The sequence below is a fragment of the Paroedura picta genome, chromosome 12 (genome assembly GCF_049243985.1).
Source record: "Paroedura picta isolate Pp20150507F chromosome 12, Ppicta_v3.0, whole genome shotgun sequence".
NCBI classification, from domain to species: Eukaryota; Metazoa; Chordata; class Lepidosauria; order Squamata; family Gekkonidae; genus Paroedura; species Paroedura picta.
This window is the reverse complement of record NC_135380.1, coordinates 7,692,969-7,709,321: the sequence shown is the minus strand read 5'-3', so window position 1 is coordinate 7,709,321 and position 16,353 is coordinate 7,692,969. Positions and strand designations below refer to the sequence as shown.

Sequence of the window (16,353 nt, the reverse complement as noted above, 5' to 3'; positions counted from 1 at the left end):
CTGTGTTAAGACAGCATCCTGATGACTCACAACAAATGGTTCTGAAAGCTGCTACAAGATACTCTTAGCAAGCACTTTTCAGTTCTTTGTTGGAGTTCATTGCTAGTTTACGCTTGATAATGGATCGTTCAATGCCTTTGCTTTAGCGGGAAGACATTTTGCCAAACTAGCTCATTAGTTTATTCATGAGCCTTACGGATCTACCAAGGAACCCGGGGACTCTCTGGTGGAGGCCTCCTTTTCGTCGCTCCTAACAGTGACGGTGACTGCCTTTATTGGTGGCCGTGGCATCCGAGGTAGCTTGAGTCCATTGCACAGTAAGAGAAAATGAACAAGATGAGCGGATTCCCGGAACCAACGCCAAGCAAGGCCCGGCCAGTCCCGTTCCGTCTCTACCAAGTTTGCAATGGCTTTCTGCTCAATTAGCCAGGGTGCGTGAACTTTTGCCGGCTTCCCCCACTGTCTCTGCAATCTCATGAATGGTACCAGCTGGTTGGAATTGCTGTTGGGGGGGAAAGGAGCTGGAGCCCATGCTGGGAAACAGAAGTGAGGGGATGAACATAAATAACCGAGGAAAGCGAAAAGGGAGAGGGGGAGGGGGAGGAAGAACAGTGAAGTGGCCCTTTAAACTAGGAGCCTCGGGATCCCAAAGCCCCAGGAACGCTCCCTCAAGTATTCAAATGAGATAGCGGCCTCAGATTGGTATGCATTAGGCTGGTCTCAATGAAAATTAACATGTAATTGCTTCAAATGAAGTAAGTGAGGAGGTAATCTGTTCTTAAATTGGATTCACAGGATTTTGTGGTACCATAATGCAGCTGTGAAATGAAATATATTTTAAAGATGATGTCCTCAAGGGGAGAGATGGGGGGGATGAAATGGAGGGAGGGGTGTCAGAGGGTGGGAGAGCTCCCCCTCCTTTCCCTTCCTTCGCCCTTTGTCAGCACTTGTCTCTAAACAAGAGACGGTTGAGGAGAAAACAGCCTTGTAAAATCTGATGGAGGATGTGGGAATGGTATGGCGAGCCCCAACTCGGTCCATCTTGGAAGCTAAGCAGGAGAACACCAAGGACAGGAGACCACCATGGAAGGAGCTGCAGAGGGAGGTCATGGCCAACCCCCTCTCCTTCTCATTGACCTTGAAAGCCCCTTGCCAGGGTCGCCGTAAGCCCATTGTAACTTGGCTGCACTTCATACACACAAAGTCCCATGGTGGATATGGAGTGATCTGACATACACCAATCATATCAGATCTCATAAGTTAAACGGGGTCTGTACTCGGATGGGAGACCACCAAGGAAGGCTCTGCAGAGGAAGGTAAGGGCAGGCCTGGGAGCGGCGGCCTAGAAATGGAATAATAAATAAATAAACAAATCACCTCTCCTCGCTTCCTTTGAAAGCCCTTTGTTGAGTTCTCCCTAACGTGGAGACTTGATGGCACATTGTTGTTGTTAGGTGCTAAGTCGTGTCCGACCCATCGTGACCCCATGGACAATGATCCTCCAGGCCTTCCTGTCCTCTACCATTCCCCGGAGTCCATTTATGTTTGCATGCATACGTATTAAGTCCCATGGACAGGGAGGGCTGTTTGCAGAGGGCCTATGGCTGGCCATCACACTCCTCCCTTTAAGCTGCCCGTTAGCACTCGTAGCTTCTGAAAAGGTGAGCTCTGATTCATGAAAGAGCGTGGCAGACCATTGGTTCTTCTAACATGGTGATGTCTGCTCTGATAGGTGGATACTTGAGGTTATCGAGGGTGGGGGCAAAGAGGAGCTTTCCAATCCATACCACCTGATGTCCTTTGGCTGGAAAAGATCAAACTCGGGACCTCCTGAGTGTATGGCGTGTGCAGTACCCCCAAAGCACAATATAGCACATGCAACATTACACAAAACAACCTGCCTCCCCCCCCCCCCTTATATGTCAGGTGTCCTCCAAGTAAAAGTCATAAGGATCTCTCTGAAAATGCCTGTACCAATCCTGGGCTTTCAACAGAACATCTGGGACGAATGAGAGACCCAAGGTTTCTGCTGCAAAGTTTCGCTCAACGAACGCAATATTCATGTTCTGGTGATTTCGGGTAAGAATAAACTAGAGTCTTCCTGAGGCATTCCACTAGTCCCACAGCTTCTTGTCTTTGCTTCCTGAGTTTTTCATGGTGCAAGGCCCCCCCAAAATTGCAAGGTGCAATATAAGTTGGGGGGGCCTTGCATGGTGAAAGGCCCCCCCAACATTTAACTCTAGTTACGATGCAATGTTTAAAAAATCCAAAGCTGTTCCAATTCCCCTTGGGCATCTCAGGTGAGCAAAGAGTTCCCAGCAGGGTCAAGGTGAGACTAAATGAACCGACACTTGCAAATATTCAGGGGCAAGGCAGGAAAGAAGGGGGACCATTTCAGTGTTGACTGGGGAGGAGGCTCAGGTGTACAACACACAGGATAAATATTATCAGTGCTAATGGGACATGCCCAGGCAGATGCTGCGGGACTGGAAATCAAACAGAGGGGACCTAAGGGAACGGATGTCCCTGGCAGCCTGCCAGATGATACCTGATCTCTCTGTTGTAACTCAATTCCCCATCTCCCTTTGCTCTCCTGGATGCCAGAGATTGGTATTAACACGACCCCCCTTGATTCCTGTAATCACTCCCTTTGTTTATATAATTTATGCATATGCGTCCCCACTGCGCATGTGTTGAATAGCTCCAGCTGCATGTGCGATAAGAGATAAGGGCACGTGCCACTCGAATGTCGTTCCCTGGGCAGGTCTCACAGAAGGAGGTTTTTGTCAGCAGGATGCAGAGAATGCTCCCCCGTTGTCCTCCGGAGAACCGCGTGGTTCTGAATCTGAAACAAATATATTAAAAAGCCAATTTAAGTCAAACAGTGAAGTGGCTGAATGACTATGGGACTCAGGTGGTCATTGCCCACTCTATGAACCAAATGGCAAAGTATTGGGTGGGGAGATAGATATTTCCCTGAAAGACCAGAGGAGAAGGCCGACCTGACAGCTTCCACTCTGCGTCATTTATTATTTCTTTGCTACTATATGAAAGCGTGTCTCTCCATTTCCTATTTCATTGACAAGTAATTAACCTATGGAATTCATGGCTACATAGGTTCGCCGGCTCCAGGTTGGGAAATACTTGGGAGATTTTTTGGGGTGGAGCTTGAGGAGGGCGGAGTTTGGGGAGGGGTGCGGCGGGGCTTCAATGGAGTACAGTGCCATAGAGTTACAGTAACCAAAGCAGCCATTTTCTCCAGGGGAATGGATATCTATGGCCTGGAGATCTATCGCTATGGAAGGAGATCTCCAGCCATTGGAGGTTGGCAACTCTACACAGGATCTCATGATGGCCATTGTTTTTTTTTGGGGGGGGGGGCTTTAAATGTGAATGAGATTCATGAAGGAAAATTACATCAGTGAGTATCAGAGACAGCTGTTTTTGTACCCTGCTTTTTACTATGCAAGGAAGTCTCCAAGCCAAGACTTAGCTGTGCACTGGGCATTTAAGGATCTGCACTCCTCTTACACGATCCTTTTGATGCTTAAGTAAGAATCCCCCCACTGCCACTGCTTGCAAGAGATCCAGATGTCAACACCCAGGTCTGTAGCCATCACATCTAGTTTGAAGTGCAAACGGTGTCCTCCAAGAACCAGTATTCCTCCCTTTGTGCCTCTCCGCAGGGCTGCTATAGGGATGAAATTATACTACTCCTTCTAAACCTGCCAGAACTGTTCCACCAAGTGGGTTCCGAGGAACCAATCATAGTAGCCGTTCCCATAACCCGTAGCCAGCCCTGCCCCAGGGTATCACAAACCACAGCATTATCTATGGTAGTGGAATTGGTGACTCTTGGCATTTCTCCCTTGGGTAGCTCATCTGCTGTGAAAGTGGGGAGGAGAGGTCACCACTCCTGCTGTTCTCTAGGGCAGGGGTAGTCAACCTGTGGTCCTCCAGATGTTCATGGACTACAATTCCCAGGAGCCCCTGCCAGCAAACGCTGGCAGGGGCTCTTGGGAATAGTAGTCCATGGACATCTGGAGGACCACAGGTTGACTACCCCTGCTCAAGGGCTGAATAGTCCAGACTAGCTCAACCTTGTCAGAACTTGGCAGCTAAGGAGAGTTGACCTTTGTCAACATGTGAATGGGAGGCCACCAAGGAAATCAGGGAACTGCTATACAGAGGAAGGCAAAAGGAAACCACATCATCCCTTGCCTTGGAAACCCTATGAGGGGTCTCCACAAGTAGGTTGCAATGTGCTAATACTTAATTATCATAATTATAAAGAATGTTCAGGTTCTTATGAGCTCTCCAACGGGTGGAGAGTCTCTTCCTGGGCGGTGTGCTTTCACTATATGATGAAAAGAGGACCTTCCACAAGGGCTTCTGGGTCTTCTCAGCTTCTCGTTCTGACTCGGCAACATCCCCGACTCTTTCTGTCCTGCCTTTTCAACCAGAGCTCCGAAACTGCTCTTCAAAGACCTGAATCCTCGGAGTGCTTGTTGTCTTGAATCTTTCGAAATATATTTAGGAAACCAAAATACTCCTGCCACTTGTGGTGATAATTCTCCATTATGTAATAAGTTGATTGCTTGGCATCTCCCCAGCGAAGCTGTAGCAGCACTGCACTTACTCAGCTTTCCAACGAGTTAAATGCACTCCTCTTTTGTTTTGTTGTTGTTCTTGTTGTTGTTGCTTCTGTTTTTTTTTTTCTCAACAAGTGTTGAGAGAAATGTGTTGGCTGCATCTGTAGACCATTAATGTCACCTGCCTGAAGCTGAAATGGAATTTATTCAGGGGACATGGCTTTTAATTGAGATAGTTTGGAGTTTGCGGAAGCATGAATGGCAGAAAAGGCAGCACAAAGCGCTAACTACCATCTCTTGCAAGGAGAAATGAAATGGAGGCATGAATCCCTTGATATCTGGCAGGCGATCGGGCACTTGGGAATAGAATTGAACAGCCTTGCTTCTGCACAGCTTTTATTGCAGGGAGATCAGCTAAATATTCACTGGAGAGATGTGGATTTTGCTCCCCCAAGAGGTTAGTACAGGCCCAGGAAGAAATATCATGTTCTGAGCGTGAATCTGGATTTTGGCCTCAGGGCAAGGAAATGGGACTTTGTCAAATGCTGCATTCCCCATTCTGGGGAGGCTAACAGCTTATGCAGTAGAAGCCTAGGAAGAAGGTTTGCTCATTCATTCATTCATTCATTCATTCATTCATTCATTCATTCATTCATTCATTCATTCATTCATTCATTCATTCATTCATTCCCATTCTTTTCACCCAATGGGGACCCAAAGTGGCTTCCATCAATGTTCAACCCTTCAGTTTCCATTCAGTTTCACCATTCAGAACTGGATTCTCCAGTAATTTTTATTTCTCCTATTTATACCGTGCCCATTGGGAACCCCAAATGGTGTACGTTGTTCTAGCTTTCATTTTATCCTCACCACAGTCCTGTGAAGGAGATTATTCTGGGAGTGGCCGAAGGTCTCCCAGTAAGCTTCTTCAACAGAGTGCAGATTTGAACCCAGTTCTCCCAGATCTTAGGCTGACACCATAATCGCTACACTATCTAACCAACTGCTGCCCTTTCCAAGAGTCTCCAAAATTTAAGCAATCAGTTCCCCTGGAGAAAATGGCTGCTTTGGAGGGTGGACTCCATAGCCTTATATTCCGCTGAGGCCCCTCCCTGCCCCAAATCCCACCCACTCCTGGCTCCACTCGGGGGGATGGAGTCCGTTTCCCAACCCAGAGCTGGCAGCCTTAAGGGAAGCTGGACATACAAACACACATTCCTCGTTTATGCCTTGGGATTGGGAAATTCCCGGAAGTTTGGGGGTGGGGCTTAGAAAGGGGAGGGACTTCAGCAGGGTATAATGTCACACAGCCCACCCTCCGAAGCAGCCATTTTCTCCAGGGAAACTGATCTCTGCATCTGGAGATCAGTGGTAATTACGAGAGCTTAGCAACCCTCAAGCCCTCCAAGTGTCCAAGTGAGCGCGGCATAGTCAGCGTTTGCTGGCAGGGGCTCATGGGAATTGTAGTCCATGGACATCTGGAGGGCCGCAGTTTGACTACCCCTGATCTACACCACGGAAGTTGCAGGGAGCTAATAGAAGCCTCCAAAGGGCTGCAGAAAGGGAAGGCTGCAGGATCAGATGCAGATCAAAACGGTCAAGCCTGGCCGATTCCTATGATCCCGTCTGCTTTTCTCTCCTGCCTGCCTGCCCCCCCTCCCCCGCCCTTTGTCTTCTGACTGACTCCCCACCACCAATTCTCATGACTCATCCGTCAAGGTTTTAGGAGTGTGTGAGCTCCTTAGCCGCAGCTCTTTTGAAAGAACTTAATCTCCCACTGCTCAGAAACTCTCCAATTTCAGAGCCTGTCAGGAAGTGCCTGGAATTAGATCCCTAATGCGTTGTGACATACACACACATGCAGACATGCAGTATCAAGGGACGGCAAACGCCAGGCGGGGGCATTCCTGAGACCCCCCACGTCTGAGGCCTTTTGTGGCACTGGTTGCTTTTGCCGGACTCCATTTTATGTGATTTGCAAAAGAATCCCATCATGGGGTAGGTAGGCAGCTTAGTAATTCATCCGGCATCCAAAGGAAGGTGTGTGTGTGTGGGGGGGGGGAACTTATCCGCAAACTCATGTTTGCTCATTTATCCCTCTGACAGCTACCTTATCTGCTTTCCAGGGAGAAGAGGAAACGGGGTGCTTTTTCCTGGGCTTTGTTTACTACAACCCCGTTATTTTTGTAGCCTGATCTAGTAAACGTTTGCCTTCCACAGTGGAGGTAAGCAGCCAATTTCTCCAGGAGAAGTGGCTGACAACTGCCTTCCTTTCCACTCCCCAAAACAGGCGCCCTGTGAGGTAGGTAGGGCAGAGAGAGCTCTGTGAGAACAGATCTGACAGGACTGTAACTGGCTCAGGGTCAGCCAGCTGCCTGCATGGTGAGGAGGAGTGGGGAATCCACCTCACCTCTCCAGATTAGAAGCAGCCGCTCTTAACCACGACACCATGCTCCTTTCATCTTCATACCTATTTAATTTTAGGGACGCTGAAATGACGCAGCTGGCTCAAAGTTACCCAGTGAGAGAGCAGTTAAGGTGTAGTTAAGAATGGCATCCTCTAATCCGAAGACCCTTGTTTTATTCCTCACTCCTCCTCCACACAAGGCCTGTTGGGTGACCTTGGCCTCGTCTCAGTTCTCTCCGAGCTTTCTCAGTTCCACCTGCCTCACAAGTTGCCTGTTATGGAGAGAGGAAGGAAAGGTGACTGTAAGCCCCTCCGAGACTCCTTTGAAGAAGGGAAATCAAGGTATTAGAAACCGGCTCTTCTTCCTCGACCTTGCATGTCCGGGTGGCAGTTTGAACCTGTGTCTTTCCAGTGTGCCTCGGGTCTTATCGAGAACTTTCCCCCTTCCTTCAGAAATTCAGAGTTGTTTTTCTTGAGCAGAGCCCCTGAAACGGTGCTTTAGGTGAAACTTGCTAGCAATGACAATCTTAATTTATCTTCTCCTTTCTCGCTAGCCCCCCCACACACACACACTTCTTTCCTTCCCCCCCTCCCTTTACTTTTCATTTTTTACATGTGGCTAAACTGTTGCCACCCCCTGAGGGTCAGCGCTGTATATCAAGATGGCCATCTGAGGGAGATGGTGCGCCTCCTTCAAACGGTCCTGTCAGTGAATTTTACAGCTTCATCTAAATTTTGGTGTTCGTTGCAAGGACAAGGAGGAGGGGGGGGAGCGCGGAGGTGTCAAAAGATAAGGGAGAGAGAGAGAAAGAGAGAGAGAGAGAGAGAGCAGCACTGAGTATCCGGTGAGCTTTCCCCCTAAGGCAGGGGTAGTCAAACTGCGGCCCTCCAGATGTCCATGGACTACAATTCCCAGGAGCCCCCTGCCAGCGAACGCTGGCAGGGGGCTCCTGGGAATTGTAGTCCATGGACATCTGGAGGGCCGCAGTTTGACTACCCCTGCCCTAAGGGGTGTCAGGAGGGCAAAGCCACCCTGTCACGTGACTCGGAGAGCCAGTTTGGTGTAGTGGTGAGGAGTGCTACGGGGTCCACCCTCCAAAGCTGCCATTTTCTCCGGGGGGGAACTGATCGATTCAGTCTGGGAATGAGCTATAATTCCAGGGGATCCCCAGGTCCCACCTGGAGGCTGGCATCCCTAACACAAGTTGTGGCAGGGGATGAGCTCTTGTGAGTCACCACACACCTCTTCAGATAGGTATGCTTCTTCAGGGATATTCATGGCATCCCAAGCAGCAGCTATTCTAGTGTAGGGCTTAGCGTGCTTTGAGATGATCAGCCATTCAAACAGCCACTCAAAAGCTTCCTATGTGATATTTCTGCCCTGCGTTTGGGAGGTAGCTGTCTGTAGCCTCCGGCTTTATGGCTGCAAATCCACCACTCTGGGAAATCAGACCAGCTTAATTAATGCTGCCCTGGGAATTCATCTCTCTGGAGATCCTGGCTAGACCAGGGAAGAGTATCTGAACTTGGCCGGCGAAGGCATGCTGACTTTCCAATACCCAAAGGCGTGGAAATGAAGCCTGTTTTCTCCACAGATTTCAGTTTTGTTTTGTTTTGACCCTCTCTTCAATTGCAATAAGAGCGGCAATCAGGTGGCTAATCTTGCTCTGCTCTTTCCCAGGCCTGATTAATATTATTCGTTTCTTCTGTGTCCTGCTGGCTTCAGACAATCTACCTTGCAAGAGGCCAACCTGCCTGAGCGCAGGTGATTTGCATAGGAGGCAACAAGCCACCAGGAACAGCCTTTCCGGCACAGCAATCATTAACCACCCCCACCCACTCCCTGCTTCTGTGTTCCTCATTCACCTCTCTGGGTTCTGTGTTCAAATGCTGCAGCAGTGCAGGGAAGGCCCTCATGAGCTGAGACTGGGACATGGCTCAGTTGCTTGGTCCTCTTAAGTGCAGAAGGAAACAGGCAAGTAATGCAGTGAATGGCCAGTGCTATGAAGCTTGGTCTTGGATCCTGATCCTGGTACCTTCTGCAGGGCTCCTTCAAGTCCCTGGTCTAGTTTTAAGAGTTGGCAACCTCAAGGTGTGGCTGGAGATCTCCCACCATAACACCTGTGTTGGGGAATTCTTGGAAATTTAGGGGGTACAGCCATGGGAGGGTGAGATTTGGGGGAGGAGAGGGACCTCAATGGGTTATAATTCCAGACAGACCCACCTCCAAAGCCATCCCTTTTATCCCTGGGGCTGATCTCTGTCGCCCAGAGATCAGTTGTAATTCCAGGAGATCTCCCGGTCTCACCTGGAGGTTGGCAACGAAATGCAGCTCTGTCATCTTGGTGCACTGCATGTAAGTCAATAGGTAAAGTTTCCCAGGTGAGTCTTCTTGCTCAAAATCCAGGGTGGGAGAGAAGCTTCTTTTGCATGCGGAGTCCTCTATGAGACAGAGGGATGTGTTCTACAGAATACGCAGAGTTACCCACTCCAGTTTAGGACATTCGTGGCGATTTGGGAGAGTTGAGCCTGGGGAAGGGAGGGAACTCGACAAGTTATAATGTCATAAAGTCCCCACGCCCCCAAAAGCAGCTGTTGGGGACTTACTTCTGTCATTTGGAGATCAGTTGTAATTCCAGAAGAGGTACCACGCTACTCCAAGTCTGATTGTGCTGTGGTTTGCTTGACAAACTATATCTGTTTTTAAAGAACCCCCAAACGTTCCAACCATCTCATTCCTTGAGGGATGCCTTCCATAGATATGGAGAACCACTTGGGCTTCCAGAAAGGGAACTGGAAATTCCAGTCCAGTCTCCCCACCTGCCATGCGAAAGCTTATTTTCCCTTTGAGGATAAGGCTTTGTTGCAGGGTGGCCTTTCCCCTTGTTTATTTTCAACACCCCCCCCCAAAAAAAAGCCACTTGTGTTCCAGGGCCTCCTGTTCCCCCCCAGTTACCATGGAGCCGCAGAGCGAACGGTTTGTTCGGATTGTACCTCTCCCTGTCTTTCTTTTGTAAAGGGCTTTGCGTGGCTCGAGTTGGGCATAGCAAAGCCCAATTCCAAGGCTCCTGCTTTTGCTGCTCCTGCAGCCTCTGCCCAAGGCAAGGAGGTCTGGGAGATCGAAAAGCAAGTCGAGAGGCAAGGCTCTTACCAAGCTGTTTGGAACTCATCCTGTCAGGGGAGGGGAGGGGAGGATCAGCGGGCTGCGCCTTCAAGGGGGAGGAAGGGAAGCCATGCGAAAGGAGTTTGCTGGGAGCTTTTCCATGCATAAAGCGGTTAAGAGACGCTGCGATCCTGCACCCGGTTAATGCACATTTAAGCCCTGTTGGAGTAGATGGGATTTGCTAAAAAGACTAAAAGGAAGCTAGATACCGAGACAAAGAGGGACAAGTGGGCTGCTCTCTGTTTTGCTTATGCTTTCTTTAAAAAAGATATCAAGTTGGTTCTAAGGAATTTGCGATGCTTCCCTGAATTTCTTTCTGGCGTTAAGCGTCCAGTGGGCCTGATGCATTCGCTGTTTGGGGTTTTAGGGGTTTGTTTGTTTGTTTTAATGTCCAGATTCTGGGAACCATTCTACATGCTCAGTTGGCCACATGTTTCTAGCAGCTCATTTGTACCCACTCATGTTTCTAATCATTAGGGGGGTGGAGTGGAAGGACTCTGCAGACGGCTTCCCCTCTCCCCAGACCTGGAAAGGCTGCAGGCAGCTGTTATGGAACTCACCTGCAGGGGCAGCTCTTATGCAGCAGGGATCTGCAGCCGCCAAGCCTCAGAGGGAGGTGGAAGGAGGAGAGGTGATCAGGGGTGGGGGATGGAAGCCAATTGGCTGGCCACTGGACAGACAGGCAAGCCGGTTTCTGGAGGAGGCACTAAGGGGCGGGACAGCCACCTTGAGTGGGTGTTAAGCACTGAGTGGCACTTAAGCCATGAGACCAGCTCCTCCTCTGATGCCTTACCAGAAACATTGATAGGCTCATACATGATTACATTGACATTCTTTTAATATGGCATTTTTTCTGATTTGCATGTGCACTTTGTGCATTAGTAAAACGGTGTGCAAACAGAAGGCACAGCAACATCTGGATTTCTTTTTTGCAGTGTCTCTGTATGCCAGGCAGTAGGCCTGCCAACCTCCAGGTACAACCTACAGATCTTGCATTTTTGCAACTGATCTCTGGACAACAGGGGTCCTTTTCCCTGGAGAAAAGGGTTGCTTGGGAGGGTGGTCCCATACCCTGTTGAGAAGAGGCGAGAATCTGTGTTTGCTGGCAGGGAATTGTAGTCCATGAACATCTGGAGGACCACAGGTTGACTACTCCTGGTATAGATGGAGGGCACTGCTAAAGGCAAATGCAATAGGCCAGGATCCTGGGTGCTTTCACACGGACTTAAGTAATGTGAGGTGAAATCAATTGTTCATAAATCAAGAAGAAGAAGAGTTGGCTTTTATACCCCACTTTCCTTTGACCAAAGGAGTCTCAAAGCGGCTGAGAATCTCCTTCCCTTCTTCTCCCAACAGACAACATGTGAGATAGGTGGGGACGAAAGAGCTCTGAAAGAACTGCTCTGAGAGAACTGCGCTATCAGGACTTTGACAAGCCCAAGGTCACGCAGCTGGCTGCATGTGGCGGAGCAGGGAATCAAACCCAGCTCTCCAGAATAGAGGCCGCTGTTTTTAACCACTACAAGCTGTCTCAAAATCAAAGAAGGAACTGCTGTGGGATCCTACTATAATGGAAACGACAGAAAGACCCTAAGATTTGAAACTCTTCCCCCCCCCCAGAATTATTCTGTTGCCAAGAGTTCAACTCTTAAGTGTTTGATGTTTATATGTGTGTGCCTCTGATCAAGTACAAAGTGCATTTCTGTCTCCACTGAACACAAGGGTTGCCGGTTCCATGTAGGGAAATCCCTGGAGTCTAGGGTGCCGGGTCTAGGGACAGCGGGTTTGGGGGTGGGGGTGGACCACATAGCCTACCTTCAAAAGCCGCTGTTTTCTCCAGGGGACTTGATCTCTGCAACTTGAAGATCATTTCTAATCACAAGAGACCGGCCAACAACTGGAGGTTGGCAACCCCACCGAACGCATCCGGGAAGGGGAAGGCAAGGGATGCCAGATACCATTGTGGGTGTTTGGGTACATGTGTATACCTGTCATACTTCAATCCAGGAATAATTCTTATGCTCGAAATCAAACTGATGATAAATAAACTGGAGGGATTACGTTCCCCAGGATGATTATTTTAAAGTTTCTTTTTTGGTGTCTCTGTCTGTCCCCGAAGCTTTCTGGAGCGATAGCGGGGAAGGGGGAGGTGGGCTCCTGGCTCCTGAGCCCTCTGAATCTTGCGGCCTTGAGGAGCATGTCCCTGCGATAAGGCGAGATTGTGTGAGCAGACGCTGTGAAGGGTGAAAACACTTATTTCACTGTACCCTCATGCGTCGCCCGAGCTCCGTGGCTTTTCAAAAGCACTTAAATGGCCATTTGAAGGGGGGAAATGCTTGGATTACACACGTCTGGCTCCATTATTGTCCGAAGGTCCCCAGGCCAGAGCTTTTCACAAAGGTCAGGCGTGAAGGGAAGGGATGGAGAGGAGAGCTCCAAAGAGATCTCCTCCCCCCTTTTAAATCCTCCCCTCTGGTGTAAAGGGAAAACTCCTCTTTTTGTCAGAAGGCAGCAGACGGCCAGAAACCTCATATCGCTTCTGGTGTTCCGTCTCTGGTGATATCAGGGAAAACCACAGATCATCACAAACGTCCTTATGCAGCCCTCCTTCAAAGTGAGAAGCAGAAGCTGCCTCAGGGCAGTGGAGTGGTAGGGCCGCCAAAACTGAGGTGACCTCTTAGCATGGGTATTTCAGAGCTGTTCTGCTTCTTGGACTGCGGAAAACAGAAAGGAGGGGACTTTTCTTTCTCCCACGTGAATACAAGTGAGGCTTGCATCTCCCAAATCACTCCATGTGTCCGTAAGGTCAGAACTGATTACTCCAGAGGTCTGCTAACACCTCTTCTGGGGCCCACTGAGTGTTTTTCAGAAAGTGAATGGGGTCCATTTTTCAGAAGAAGAGCTGGCTTTTATACCCCGCTTTCCCAAAGTCCATTGAAAGTCTTTTACACCCCGCTTTCCCAAAGTCCACAAACACCTTTCCCTTCCTCTCCTCAGAAACCCTGTAAGGTCAGTGGGGCTGAGAGAGCTCTAAGAGAATTGCTCTGTGAGAACAGCCCTAAGAGAACTGTGCCAAGGCCACCCAGCTGGCTGCATGTAGAGGGGTGAGGAATCAATCAAACCTTATTCTCCAGAGTAGCATTGGCCGCTCTTAACCGTTACGCTGAAGAAGGATCGTGGCTTCCAGGTTCCCCAGGACGATTTCCTACGCTTGCCCGCTTGGACAGAATAGAAAGTAGATGTGCAAACCAACAATTAAGTGCTATTAAATCCAGATCTTGTAGCAGGCTCCGCAGCTTGCTGTCCCCTCCTCCATTTTCAATGGAGATTCTGGCTTTGGTTCATTGACTTCCGCAATCTGACATGTGGTCCATTAACTCTACTGTGTTTGGTGACATCGATGTAATATCCGGTGATCCATCAGTCGGTAACTCGGGAATCAGTTTGCAAGGCTGCTGTTGTAAGGGGAGGGGGAGGTAATGGGGTACTCCATGCACAGAATGCGAACTCCTGTGTCTTTAGCCTGAGTAGTTTTTATGCTTGGACATTATCGCCCATCATTGGCCTTTTAACAAAGCTCTTCTGCTGAGTTATAAGGGTCGTTAAATACGAAGCATGTTTTAAAACAAGACCTATCTCAGCCTGCGGGGTGGTTTTGGTGTCAAGGCGAGAGCTCCCGACACTTGCGTTTAAGCGCGCCTTCCGAAATTCGGAGCCAAGGGCAGGCAAGGAAGCCAAGACGGGGAAGGCAAGCGGCTCGTGAAATGAGATTGCAAAGGGATGGCTATGCAAATGACGGGAAGCCAATGCGGGGGGTCCAAAACGCCGAGAAAAGGGGCGGGATTATTTACGGGCTTCTGAAGTTTTGTGGCGATTTCCAGTCTTCGCCCCAAATCCTGCATTCAAATTCATCATCCCAATTTGAGGGCTTTGGAGCGGTGCGGAAATATAAAAGCGCCGGCGAGGCAGATGATGTAGAGGCCTGCTTGTTGTTTCCATCGGATTTTATGGGCGCATTGTGCGTGGTTGGATTTGGGATTGATTCCACCTGCCTGAAAGGTAGGATCGAAGCAGAATGCTGGGGAAGGAAGGCAAGACAGAAGCCTATTTTGCTAAAGAAAGCGAAGGGATAGAATGTGGTTGATGAGGAGGATAATAGGAATACCATTGCTAAATTTGTACTTAACGGGGACACGTGTTACCCTGAATGCTCTTCAGTAGCATTGCCGCACATTTATGGCCAAGCCCTGGGCAAAACCATGTTGCTTAAGTATAATATTCTGCAAGACAGGATTACCTCCTTAGCGTGCTGTGTTCAGGACACATAATGTGATATTGTCAACCCAAAATTGTTCAGTGTCTGGGCAAGCCAACTCTGTTTTTGACCAAATGAAAGAAAGGTGTTTTTTTTTCTCCCTCCCTTCTCTGATCTACTGGGAGTGGGAGAGCCAGTATGATGTTGTGGTTAGGAATGTTAGACTCAGGCCGGAGAGGGGATGGCAGAAAGAACAGATGAATTGTAGCTGACTTATGGCAAATACTATGGCAAACGTTTAGTGTTTTCCATGTAACAGATATTCAGAGGTAGTTTGCCTCTGCGGCAACTCTGTTAGGTTCTCAACACCAGAGGCACTTAGAGGTGGTTTGCCATTCCCTGCCTCTGCGTAGTAGTGGTGGTCTCCCATCCAGATATCAACCTGGGCTGCCCCTGCTTAGCTTCCAAGACCTGGGGAGATTGGACTAGCCTGGGCTACCCCAGGTGAGGGCAGCTGAGTGAGTTAAGGATTCCATAGTCATATCAAGTACATAGTGACAGGCTATCCTGAGAAATGCTGCCAAAGAGGGATAATGTTGGATCAACAGGTAACAACTTTGCAACTCTGACTCACGTTTTGCAATGAAGAAGTGCCAAAGTTCAAGGAAACTTTCATAAACTTTCAAAGAATTTAGATCTGGATGCTGTCCAGGCCTGTGCTTGTAAAATTTAAGCGACTGGAGGTTTCGGGATGACCAGGGGAAGCGAGGAGATCCTGTTTGAAAATATTTCCTGGGTGCCGAAGGGAGTCGCTTCGCAAGAGCTTGAATCTGCGTAATGCTGAGCTAACCAATATTTTTCCCTTTGGAAAACCTCCAGAATAGATCTGAGGGTCAAGGCTACCGTTTGAGAGGGAGCCAGCCACCTGGCGGGCGACCCTGGGAACCAGGTAAAAAGTGCTGATGTCTCCCTCCTGGGAGAAGCAAGGTGCTCTGGCTTCCCAAAAAGACCCTGCTGCTTGCAGCAGAGCTAAAAAAAAAAAAAAGGAGGGGGGAGAGGGGGAAAGAGAGGAGGCAAGAAGCCAGAAATAATGCCCTGGGCATAAAAGAACCGCTTTTTGTGTGTGTGTTTTTGCTGATGGTGACCATCTCTGCCCCCTTCCCTTGTTTGTCTCCCTGTGAACACAGGTGCCTCGTAGACAATCGGGTAACCCGCGTGGCCTGGCTCAATCGCAGCAGCATCCTTTTTGCGGGCAATGACAAGTGGTGCCTGGACCCCCGAGTGGAGCTGGTCACCAACACCCAGACCCAGTATGTCATCCAGATCAAGGACGTGGACGTGTACGACGAGGGGCCCTACACCTGCTCTGTTCAAACAGACAATCACCCCAAAACGTTACGGGTCCATCTCATAGTGCAAGGTAAGGCACCGGGGTGTGGGGGGGGGCGGGGAAGCAGATGGGGCCCTGAGGCTTAGTGTGGTGGATGCGTCTGGTCACCTGCTGAAGAGCAATTGATGGATTTGGTTTGGAATGAACCTGGGCCGTTCTGCCTTCCCACCAATCGTGATTTGGCCTTTGTTATCCCGCTCAGAGCTCTCCCTTCTGCACAGTTCTTAAAGTCTCAGTAGAACAAACCGGTGCCTCTTCGGCTCCCCTGGCCAAAGCCCACAAGCCTTTCTTACTTTCTTCACCATCCAAGCACAGCATGGTTTCCCAATTGGATGGCTTGTCCTGCCGCTACGTGGCTTCTTCCACTCCATAGCTCTTCTCAGGTTGCCAGCACGAGGCTAACAAATGTTGGGACACTCGCCAAGGCAATGGGTGCTCTTGCCGGCAATGCAGTGATGTCACCATGGAGGCAATGATGTCACTTCCTGTGCCACTGGAAGGGCCTGCGTTTCAGGCAGCAATTGGGACTGAAGCCGGGGGAGATCA

At 49.4% G+C, this 16,353-nt stretch overlaps 1 protein-coding gene across 7 annotated transcripts in view; it reads left to right on the top strand.

Moving 5' to 3' along the window:
• The window catches only part of LOC143821347 (protein CEPU-1-like), a 761,945-nt gene that overhangs the window by 602,281 nt on the left and 143,311 nt on the right, over window positions 1-16,353 (top strand). For all 7 annotated transcript variants that reach the window (XM_077305210.1, XM_077305209.1, XM_077305207.1 and 4 more), the window contains exon 3: window positions 15,605-15,837. In XM_077305210.1, coding sequence (XP_077161325.1) covers window positions 15,605-15,837 — 233 coding nt within the window. The remainder of the gene's footprint in view (window positions 1-15,604; window positions 15,838-16,353) is intronic.